The sequence below is a fragment of the Piliocolobus tephrosceles genome, chromosome 3 (assembly GCF_002776525.5).
Source record: "Piliocolobus tephrosceles isolate RC106 chromosome 3, ASM277652v3, whole genome shotgun sequence".
Classification (NCBI taxonomy): domain Eukaryota; kingdom Metazoa; phylum Chordata; class Mammalia; order Primates; family Cercopithecidae; genus Piliocolobus; species Piliocolobus tephrosceles.
Genome location: NC_045436.1, coordinates 163,325,248 through 163,337,397, shown reverse-complemented (window position 1 = coordinate 163,337,397; position 12,150 = coordinate 163,325,248). Strand labels below are relative to the sequence as shown.

Genomic DNA, 12,150 nt, shown 5'->3' with positions numbered 1-12,150 from the left:
CAGAACCATGTATTCTAACTGAGAAATGTCCCCATATCAGGAGTGAATTTAATTCACGAACCTTTACCGATCACATTTACTAATCACATACTGTATATGATGTCCAGTGCTTAGGAAGAGGGTAGAAAATGGCACTGAGACTGAGGAGCTTAGACAACTTAAGGGAACCGCTACGTCCCCCTAGCCTTGGTAGGGGCACATTTATTGTTCTTGTGTAGAGACATCTTAGCCTTCAGGTACAATTCTTGAATAGGTGGGGGACAGCACTTTTACATACAGAGTTAACAATCTTGACAAAAGATTTTCTCATGTTTATCATAGCGCTGTCTTCAGAGACAATCATAAAAAGGGCTTAATAAAAATTCTAAATAGAGTGAAACCTAAATTGCCCATGGTGAGGGTGATGGATAATTTAGCCTTCTGTGTGTGTGACACCCAATTCTACACACCTGCCCCCAACCACGGTGAGTACTCAAGAACAAAAGATTGCAAATGTGCACAATTCAAATATTATGCAAATTAAACTTCGGAAGGCAAAATAGGGAAAAGAAAAAAAAGACAAAAAATGTGAGTTTTAAAAATCTTATTTAAATTAATAACCAAGAATGTCATTCATCTGAAATGATGAGGCGCTAAAAGAAACTACCAAATGCCTGATACCCGAGTTAGTTCAGTTCCGCAGCTTGACAACAAAGCTATGTGCTCGGAGAAAGAAAATCTCGTGTCTCTCCAAGATGCCCTCAAGTACTGTTGGACTGACGCTTGCTGCTGTGAGACCCTCTCATTTTATTCATTTAACTCCACAATACATCTCTAAAACCTATTGTCCTTAACCTTGGCTTCAGCACGTCACTCTCTGCTTTACTAATAGTCGTTTCTCTTGGCTTCTATGAATAAGACCCTGAAGCTCTCAGCTCTCTGTCCTAGAAATGTCTCTTGATTTCATGGTCTTTTCTCTGCTTGGACCAGCCCCTCCCTCCCTTGTGAGGCAGCTGCCCTCAGTTGGCTCCTGTGCTCTTCCTTCTACCTTCTTTTGTTGTGGCAGATGACAGCTGGTGACTAGGGTTAACCCTTCAGGTCCCTGGGCTACTAAGCAGCAGGTTCTCAATCTAGGTGTTATCAGAACCACCCCATGGGGCTCTGAAAAAATACCAACGTCCAGCCCCCATCCCTGAACAATACATCAGAACATGAGGTCTGTGGCCCAAGCATCTGAACTTTTAATGCTTTCTGTTGATTCAAATGCAAGGCTGAAACCCTCAACCGCAAACTGACCAACCAGGTTACAGGAAGGTAGGGACAACTACTCCTCTGACCATGAGACTTGGATGGATGCAAGCCTAGTGCAAAGGGCTCTGGCCAGGAACATCCTTCACCATTTCACTCCAGTGCACACATCATCGTCTATCTGTGTCATGGCATGAAAAATTTTGGCTAGAAATGCCATAAATAATGCAGGTGACTGTGTGAGTCACCTAGCAAATCTAAGACATTCTAGATGGAAGAAAGGTTTTGTGCCCAGCAATGGAACATGGGAAAAAAAGCAATGATGGTCACAGAGCAAAAAGATCCATCAGTCCCTTTAGGTTGTTCTTAAAACCGTCCTACAAATTCTTCTTTAGAAACTCCCGTTGTCCATTTAGAATTTCTGAAATTCTGGCCAGGCATGGTGGCTCATGCCTGTAATCCCAGTGCTTTTTGGGAGGCTGAGGCAGGCAGATCATTTGAGCAAAACCAATCTTGCCAAGATGATGAAACCCCGTCTCTACTAAAAATACAAAAATTAGCTGGGCGTGGTGGTGGGCGCCTATAATCCCAGCTACTCGGGAGGCTCAAGCAGGAGAATCGCTTGAGCCCGGGAGGCGGAGGTTGCAGTGAGCAGACATCGCACCACTGCACTCCAAGCTGGGCGACAGAGCAAGACTCTGTCTCAAAAAAAAAAAAAAAAAAAAAAAAGAATTTCTAAAATTCCACGGTTATCCCCCTGCTGTTTTAGCAGAGTATAACAACAGAGGAAGATGCAGATTAAATCACATCAAAAAGAGCTAGAGGGTCACATCTAACCGAGGGGAGGTATGACAGATATTGAATAGCTAGAATGCAAGAGGTGGGGCTCTAGGAAGAGGTACAAGACTAAGATAATACTGGTCTAATAGACCAAAAGAAAAGTCAAGCCCAGAGATAAGAAGTCACATACATCCACAAGCAGGGTGGCACTGAATAACTATTTGCTAAATGAATGCAAAAACAAGTTTAGGATACAAATACAGGAAACCAGGGTACAAAGTATCAAGAATGCAACTGGAGAAGAGTAAATATCAAAACTGAAAGTTTTGGTGTTTGGCCAGCCCATAGTGTACGCAGGAAGGCACAGCTTTACCCTGGGACTCACCTGCAGATAAATAAGAACAAAAAGACCAGGGTGTTAAAGATGTGGGGGAGAAGTAGGAAGATGCTGGAGTATTTTTCTATCAATCTCTTAAATCTTCCATTTTACAGGAAAGATCTGAGGACAAGAAATGCTTTGCTGGATGAAAAACAAAAGAAGGCCAGGCACGGTGGCTCATGCCTGTAATCCCAGCACTTTGGGAGGCCAAGGTACACAGATCACTTGAAGTCAGGAGTTCGAGACCAACCTGGCCAATGTGGCAAAACCTTGTCTCTAGCAAAAATACAAAACTTAGCCAGGCATGGTTGTGTGTGCCTGTGGTCCCAGCTACTCACGAAGCTGAGGCATGAGAATCGCTTGAGATCAGGAGGCAGAGGTTACACTGAGCCAAGATCACGCCACTCCACTCCAGCATGGGTGACAGAATGAAACCCTATCTTAAAAAAAACAAAAAACAAAAAACCACCAGACAAAAGCCAAGTTTAATATCTGCAACGTGCTCAGTGTGGTACTAAAAGTGGCCAAGACAGACATGTGCCTTCTGGGAGGCACCTACCTCATCTCTGTCCCACTCTACCCTCTACACATAGGTAACTGCCTTACTAGACATGCAACATTTCTGAAACTTTAGTCAAGACAGAAAAAAAAAAAAAAACCTTGGGAGGAATAGTGTAGTGTACTTTTATAAAGCTCCTTCTTCAGATTAAAATTGTCTGTATTAGCCAGGCGCAGTGGCTCACACCTGTAATCCCAGCACTTTGGGAGGCTGAGGCGGGCGGATCACAAGGTCAGGAGATCGAGACCACGGTGAAACCCCGTCTCTACTAAAAATACAAAAAATTAGCCGGGCACGGTGGCGGGCGCCTGTAGTCCCAGCTACTCAGGAGGCTGAGGCAGGAGAATGGCGTGAACCCGGGAGGCAGAGCTTGCAGTGAGCCAAGATCGCACCACTGCACTCCAGCCTGGGGGACAGAGTGAGACTCTGTCTCAAAAAAAATAAAATAAAATAAATAAAATTGTTCGTATTTGAACATAAATGCAAGCTAAATTATACGTCAAGCATTAAAATTATATTGTTTTACATTAAAAACTTATTGAGCAAGTTTGCATTTATAGCTTCCTAATCTTTGCAAAAACTGAGTTAATAAGCTACTAGTACTCAGCCAGGCGCAGTGGCTCACGCCTGTAATCCTAGCACTTTGGGAGGCCGAGGTGGGCAGATCACGAGGTCAGGAGATTAAGACCATCCTGGCTAACATGGTGAAGCCCCATCCCTACTAAAAATACAAAAAAAAAATTAGCCGGGCGTGGTGGCGGGCACCTGTAGTCCCAGCTACTAGGGAGGCTGAGGCAGTAGAATGGCGTGAACCTGGGAGGTGGAGCTTGCAGTGAGCAGAGATCGCGCCACTGCACTCCAGCCTGGGCGACAGAGGGAGACTCCTTCTCAAAAAAATAAAATAAATAAAATAAGCTACTAATTCTCAAAGAACTCTGTATTCTAATCTTTGTTTATAAGAAAAATGTTGACACAATACATTAGCTGTGTTCTCTAGAGTTAAGATTCCTCCATAGCATCAAGCCAGTAAACAACTCTTCCTGAGAAGCAGCCGAATGGAAAAATAAGTCATTGAATAGTCTTTTAAGAAACTTCATCCCGTGTCATTTTCTGAGTTACTTTCAGGAGTTTTGTTGTCTGTTTTTTTAAACCATCTTTACAGGCTCCTGGGAACAGAAGCTGGAGCTGCATTGGGAGCAACCTCACCAAACATTACCATATTCATTTGTTTGGGGACTTGGTATCTTGCCAAACCCACCAACTTCTCTCATGTGCTCTCCTGGTGCTGGAGGACTCCAAGCAGGCAAGAAACAACAGGATTTTGAGGCTGGGTGATACGCAACCATGCCTCATATCAGAAAAGCTTACGCCTTGCATTCACAGACCAAATGCCAAACTGTGCCCCCAATCCTGCAAGATTTCTGAGCAATATTCCTGGTAGGAATTCAAGCCACTTCCCAACACAGTCTATATGTGTGTGCTTGCCACACACATAAGATCAAGTAGATCACATGTGACTGCAGATAGATTGAATATACCCATCCTTGAATCAGGGATCCCACAGCTATGAACTTAACAAACTAAATAAACATATGTTCTCATTTGCTATAATAAGGTAAACCTGTGAATTTGCATCCGCCTTCTATCCCCCAATTTTCCTGCTTTTCCACCACCTAGTCGTATCTCTGTTAGCATTACTCTTGCCCATAAAGAACAATTATGTACCCACCCATACTTGAGGCGCTGTGAGAAGTCACAGTCCTTGCTTTCAAGGGTATGTGCATTCTGAGAGCAACATCAGTATCATAGAAAGCGACACAAGAGCACAAACACTAATAGCTACCTGGGTTCAGAGATGCAAGAATCAAAATGCCAGAACAGTGAAGAGTTCGTAGCAGCCAAGTTGGGTATTAAAGAATATCCCAGAATTCCCCAGACTGGGATTCCAAGGCAAGGGTGTCTTAGCAAAGGCACACAGGAAGCAAAGTATAAACTCTGCTCAGGGGACACTGAGAGGCACACTTTGGTGAAACGAAGAGTTTGTTTAAAATACTGACCCTTGGATTATTTTAACCCTGAACCCACTGTGTTTACAACATAACACCGACTCAACCAATGTCCATGGAAAAAGTAATCCGTGCTGGGTGTTAAGAAATCAGGCTGCAGACATACGTAAGATTTTGCATTCAAAGATAACAATCTTACTCTTGATCCAACGGCTCTGCTGGTGAGAATTCAGGCTGCGGCATTTTGCTGGCCTACAGATTATAATCACGTTGCTCCTCTCGCCCTCGGCTGCACTCACCTGGCAAAGAAGCAACCTGGCCACACCCAAGGATTCCCATCGCTAGGCTGAATCCAGGTGGAGAAAAACAACTGCAATGACCATCTCCCTTTGAATCAGATCAGAAGGCAAAACTGGAAAAAGATCCTCCCTGCTGACTTTTCTTCTATCCCCAGTAGGTTCACATTCCAAAAGAACCATTTCTCTTCTCTTTCCCCTTCCTCTTGGCCCCTTTTTCCCTCACCCTGCCTAGATGTCTTTGAGGAAATAGAAGCAATGGGGCCAGAATTCCCTCTTCCTCCCACCTGTGCCCCAATGCCCTCCTGCCTGCCTTGACACCCCTTTCTCCCATGACAAGGTGTTGTGCTGAACCCCTACCCACTCCAGAAGGGATTGCACCAGGTTCAAGAAGAAGAAGCCCAGAGCTAGTGAACAGAACATGGAGTTTCACTGAGGGCTTACATGCAGGGGAGAGAGTTCAGCGCTGGTGGGCCGGACAGGAGAACTGCATGCCCCAGTGGCTACAGGCTGAGCAGAGAAACTCGCAACTTGCAAAAAGCATGCAGTTCACGGCCGGGAGTGCTGGTTCACCCCTGTAATCCCAGCACTTCGGGAGGCCGAGGCGGGCAGATCACGAGGTCAGCAGTTCAAGACCAGCCTAGTCAACATGGTGAAACCCCGTCTCTACAAAAGATTCAAAAAAATTAGCTGGGCGTGGTGGCTTGCACCTGTAATCCCAGCTACTCAGGAGACTGAGGCAGGAGAATCGCTTGAACCCAGGAGGCAGAGGTTGCAGTGAGCCGAGATCACCCCACTGCACTCCAGCCTGGGCAACAGGGCAAGACTCCATCTCAAAAAAAAAAAAAAAAAAAAAACAGCATGCAGTTCACGCAGCAGCATCTTCACTTAGCACCTTCCCCCCTCAACAGTCTCCACCTGGCAACCTTCAATTAACCCCAAAGGGCCTTGATCCCCCATAAGGTCCATGTTCCATGGGACAAGATGGAGACTCGGGCGTCCCTCATAGATAAGAAATGACTTTCCGGGTGGGCCACTCCCAGGCTCCCTAGCTTGGAACTCCAAACCACATTCAGATGCGTCATCTGCCATACAGTCATTCTCAGGCTGTGATTCAGTTAGTGCTATTTGGTGCATTGACTACACATGTGGAGAATGAGCTTCCCTGCTGCCATCAAAAGCCAAACCCTTCATCTGTGCTCCCATCCCACTTCTCTTTTCAGGCCACCCAACCTGGCTTATTCACCTGTGATACATGGACACTGCTCAAGGAGGGCACCAGACTCCAGGACATCAAATCCAGTGCTGTCTATTCCTTTGTCTTTCTGGCTTAATCTCTCAACACCTCAACTGGGAAGGCCATTCCAGCCTTGACACGTAAACTTCTCTTAGCTTCCGGGATGAGATTCTCCCCTGGTGCTCCCCACAGCCTCTGCAGAGGCTCCTTCTCAGACTCCTGTTCATGTTCCTCCATGTTCCAGTGTGGTTCTGCCTGCGCCACCTCCTCTCCACTCTGTGCACTCTCTCCTAACTGACCCCAACCAGGCCTGTGTTTGAAATACCACATACGGGCAAATGGTTCCAAAAGCTCTCTCCACTATTCGCCCAATACAGTCTCTCCACTTCAAGTGGGCCAGCCACCACCTGCCACCCTTCCTCCCGAATGCCATCTCCCCACTCAATCCAATCCTTCCCCTCCTTTAGGCCATGCTCAAGTCCTAACTTCTCCAGGAAAATAAAATACCTTCCAATGACTCCCTAGCCACACTGATCTCTCCCCTGTCTGGGCTTCCTGAAGCACTGAAACAGTCTCCAGCACAGGATTTATTACTTAATAAGGGATAGTCTTTTAATGGTTCCCCAAATGTCTGCTTCCTATTGTGCAAATCCTTCCTCCCAACTAGATTTAAGCTTCTGAACAATACAAGCATTTCTTTTCTTGGTACTGAGCAACACGGGCGATGTCCAAAATAATTATTAGTTCTTTGATAACAAACATGAAGAACTAAAACTCTACACACTATTTTAGTGTGTTAGTCTGAGAAAAACCTGGAAGTTATCTGACAAATTACAAGTAATTTTTTTATATATTTTTATTTGTCTAGAATCACCATGTAGCATCACGAGGAACCCACATTTAAAAAGGCAGTGATAAATTCGTAAAACTTTCTATCAATGAAATTCTCAGAACTTTCAAAACTTACATTATTGAGCAAGATTTAATATAAAGCACAGAAATACAGTAAATATTTTCAATGAAAACATTAAATGCAGGTAAACTTTTGTTCAATTTGTGTATTATAATAACAGAAGCAGTTTAATCCTTCAATACAAGTCTACCTGAGACACGGGGAACACACAGTTAAGCCTAGGATTTCTGCCAGACCTTTCTTTAAGCATAGCTACAGAAACAAGTGCTGTTCATCAATACTGTTGAAGGGTCTGACTTTTAGGCTATGATGAAGACCAGTTCATCCACTAAATAGAAATAGCTTTATTTTTCATAATTAAAAAAAAATAAATTCTATCCCACCTTTGCCATTCTCCCAGTTCCCATCAGTTAATTTTCCTCTCTGTGGCCATGTCACAACTCAGCTGAAAACGCCTTGCCACACCTAAGTGATAAAGGCTCAAACCAGGGAGCCTGGCCGTCCTCAGCTTGGCCCCTCCAGACTCCTCTCTGACCACCCTGGGCACTAAACACTTACCTTTGACATTCCAGCAACACCAACTGCACAGCAGCATAACCAGATACTGTCCTCTCCAAACCCATGGGCACCTGGAGTCCCCCACTTCCAACCCCATCATTTCCTCCCCTTGTCCCCTCACCATTTTCTTCACAGTTATCTTTTTCTTTCTTATTGCAACCTTTGCCTCCTGGATTCAAGCAATTCTCCTGCCTCAGCCTTCCTAGTAGCTGGGATCACAGGTGCAAGCCACCACGCCCAGCTAATATTTGTATTTTTAGTAGAGATGGGGTTTCATCATGTTGGTTAGGCTGGTCTTGACCTCCTGGGCTCAAGTGTTCTGCCCATCTCAGCCTCCCAAAGTACTGGGATTACAAGTGTGAGCCACTGCACCCGCCCCACAGTCCTCTTTCCAGAATTGGTTCAGGATCCTCAATCCCACTAGGATTGAGGGAGAAGGCCTTGCTTGCCCTCCTCTGGGTTTCTTTTGCAACATGTGCACCCTGATAATACAGCATTGACCTACTGTTCTGAGACTTAGTCATGAATCTTTCTCCCCAAATATCTGTAAGTTCCTGGAGAAGAAAGACCATGTTTTTATTTGTATTCTGTCGTGAGCTGTACAGTGTCTCATATGAAGAAATGTCCAAGTCCTGACCTTTTAACGTGATCTTATTTGTAAACAGGGTCTTTGCAGATGTACTTAATTAAAGATCTTGGGATGAGATCATCCTGGACCTAGGGTGGACCCTAAATTCAATGACTGATATCCTTAAAAGAGAAAGGAGAGGACTTGAGACACACAGACACACAGGGAGAAGGCCAAGGGAAGACAGATGCAGAGACAGAAGTGATGCTGCCCCAAGCCAAGGGTAACCAGAAGATGAGAGAAGCAAGCATGAATTATTCCTAAAGTCCTCAGAGACAGCATGGCCCTGCTAATACATTGATTTTGGACTTATGGCCTCCAGAGAGAATAAATTTGTTGTTTCAAGCCACCAAGTCCATAATAATCTGCAGTAGCCCTAGGCACTAACACACAGTCCAAATTTCAACACGCTACCTACTACCTAGGGGCCACTCAACAAAAACTGTGCTCAACTAAGATGAAGGCAAGGCGAGGAATGAGAAAGCATCTGAACTGCAATCTGGTTTCAGCATCTGGGACGTGGACTCAGATGCTACTCTACTATGAGAATTCTGGTGAGTCCCTTATCTACAGTAACTCTAACTCTTTCCCCAGTAAAATGACGAAACTGGACCACAAGACCCCTCTACGGGGGACTCATATACCTTGAACCCTCTTCAGCCAGAATAACTCCTCAATTTTTTTTTTTTTTTTTTTTTTTTTGACAGAGTTTCGTTCTTGTTACCCAGGCTGGAGCGCAATGGTGCCTTCTCATCTCACTGCAAACTCTGCCTTCCGGGTTCAAGCAATTCTTCTGCCTCAGCCTCCTGAGTAGCTGGGATTACAGGCGCCCGCCCCCACGCCCAGCTAATTTTTCGTATTTTTAGTAGAGATGGGGTTTTCATCTTGTTGTCCAGGCTGCTCTCTAACTCCTGACCTCAGGTGATCCACCCACCTCCACCTCTCAAAGTGCTAGGATTACAGGTGTGAGCCACCAGGACCCGCAGAACAGCTTTAATTGATCCTTAATAGTACCTTTTTCCCATTCACTAAATTAATTTTATTAATTTTCTTTTCTTCTTTTTTTTTGGCTCAGAGTCTCACTCTGTCACACAGGCTGGAGTACAGTGGTGCGATCTCAGCTAACTGCAATCTCCACCTCTCGGATTCAAGTGATTCTCCTGCCTCAGCCTCCCAAGTAGCTGGAATGACAGGCACACGCCACCACGCCTGGCTAATTTTTGTATTTTTAGTAGAGACAGGGTTTCGCCACGTTGGCCAGGCTGGTCTTGAACTCCTGACCTCAAGTGATCTACCGGCTTTGGCCTCACAAAGTGCCGGGATTACAGGTGTAAGTCACCATGCCCAAACTTAATTTTATTTTCATCTAAAAAGCTTTCAGGCAAAAAAAAAAAAAAAAAAAACCTGGATTAAAATGACATTTCATACTTATATTTTAACCAGTTCATAAAAAAGTAGTAAAATAGTTTAATCGATAATATGCTGAAAATCAATTTACCACCATATACCCTATTTTTTTCTGCAAAGCAAAATCAGCAATTTACTAGTAGTTGACCCAATCCAGCTGGAATTGTTGGCACTTTTAGGTCAGAAAAACTGCACCTAAACATGAGTCAATGTAAATGCCACTAATTGACCCCAAACCTAAATGTTTATAACACAACTGCATGACGACTAATTTTTGCAGAGTAACAAAGAAAATCTCCTCCAACATTGGGATTTTCTCCACTTGCACTGTAATTAAAGTCCCATATTGAAAATTTCCACTTCAAAGAATCTGGCTAAGAAATACATAAATATAACTGCTGCCACCACCAAATGGTAACGTGTTAGTAAAGGAGTCAAACAAAACAGAAACTGTTTCACCCATCTTCAGGCCTCCATAAACAGACACATAGACACCGTTTTCATGGTTGAATGTTTCCTAATTCAAAAAATGGAAATAAAGGGTAAACAAAGGTGTTAGTAATGAAATGTATACCTGGCCTACCTGTATATACTCCTGCTGAATTTGGGTTACATTTAAAACGATACTTCAAGTGTTTTCATAGATCATGCTGCGGCCCTTGCATTCATGTTTGTATAGTGGCTGCCTTAATTCTTTTTTTAGGAAACCAACCAAAACAACATAAAGGAACCCCGAGCCAAGGGACTCACATTTCAGTTGAACAAAATACCCATGAGAAACACTTAGACTCAAAACTTTCCAAACCAATTCATCCTTCTGAAAACAAACTCGACAGTCACTGGGGCCAACTGCTCAGCTAGAATTGGCAGAACTACGTTTGCAAAACTGAACCGTGAATCCCAGCACAAGTGAGTTACCAAAATTTTTCCTTCCAGGTGGAAACTCAATCCGAAAATCAAAAATTCCTCGAGTTGGAAGGCTCAATAAACCCACAGTATTCAATTCCAAAGTTCCTGGCTTTTAAATATGAGCCCTCACAGACACGAAAACGGGACTGCAAGGTACATAAACAGATTGACCTGAAATGTTTCCAGCCCTTAATAACAACTCTACCTTAAAAAGTGTTCTTTAACTGTAATAAAACTAAGATAGCAAAAGGCAAAGGAAGCGTCTCGGGGTTTCGGCTCGCACACAGTCCTTGTGTTTTGCAAACTCTACCACGTAAGTGTAACTTAATTTGCAAAGAAGCAGAAGGACTGGCGCTTGTAATCAAGCATTGTGTTTTCTGGAAGCCCAAGCCCAGGATGAATGAGCTTTAACTCTGTCGACTGCGTGTTTACTTGCATCCTCACGTGGCGCACCGCGCAGTCCAAAAGCGCTGCGCCCGGGACAGCGCGGGGCGCGCCTGAGAACCCGAAAACTTTACTTTGCAAACTAGTGGAGCTGGGAGGCAGCTCGGACGCAGATTCGCTTGCCTTTCCCTGAACTGCACCCGTGCCAGGCACACGAGGTCTTCCCTAGCACCACCCCCTACCTAGAGCTCCACACAAAGGCGCGTGGGTGCCGGCAGGACCCCTCTCCAAAGTTCAGCGGAGAGGTAAGAAAGAGCCGAGCTGCACAGGACCGGGCGTCCCGGGAGATACTCACAGGGTGACCGTGCGGTTGGGCAGAGTATCTGGGGGCAGGACCTGCGCGAGCTCCAGGCTGCTACACACCACCTTGCCCTCGGCGGCGCCCGCCGCTCTGCCAGACCCTCGGGGCCGCCCATCGTGCTTGCAGCCGGCGGGCAGCACCGCGGCGCCACCGCCACCTCCCAGCAGCGCTAGCAGAGCTAACAGCGAGAGGTGCAGCAGCAGCGGCGGCTGCGCGCGGCCCCGCCGGCGTCCGGGTGGCGCCATGCTGCGGGCCGGAGCCTGCGGGAAGAGCGGCGGCGCACTGGCCTAGCGGGCCGCCCCGAAGTCCGGGCGGGCAGGAGCGCGGCGCGGGCTCAGCGGCGCCCGGAGCCTCATGGCGGCCGGAGGACGGGCCCTCCCCGGCGCCGACATGCTCCTTTGTCCGCTGCGGCTGCGCTGGGCCTCGAGGGAGCCGGGGGTCACGGCCGCACGGGTCCCAGCGCCGCTCTACCGCCCGGCGCGAGCACCGCCTCCTCCTCCTCCTCC

At 46.0% G+C, this 12,150-nt stretch overlaps 1 protein-coding gene across 1 annotated transcript in view; it reads right to left on the bottom strand.

Moving 5' to 3' along the window:
* ADGRA3 (adhesion G protein-coupled receptor A3) overlaps nt 1–11,889 on the bottom strand; it is a 130,242-nt gene extending 118,353 nt beyond the window's left edge. Inside the window, 1 exon segment of the mRNA XM_023223049.2 lies at nt 11,639–11,889. Coding sequence (XP_023078817.1) covers nt 11,639–11,889 — 251 coding nt within the window.
* Between the last annotated feature and the right edge of the window lie 261 nt (nt 11,890–12,150).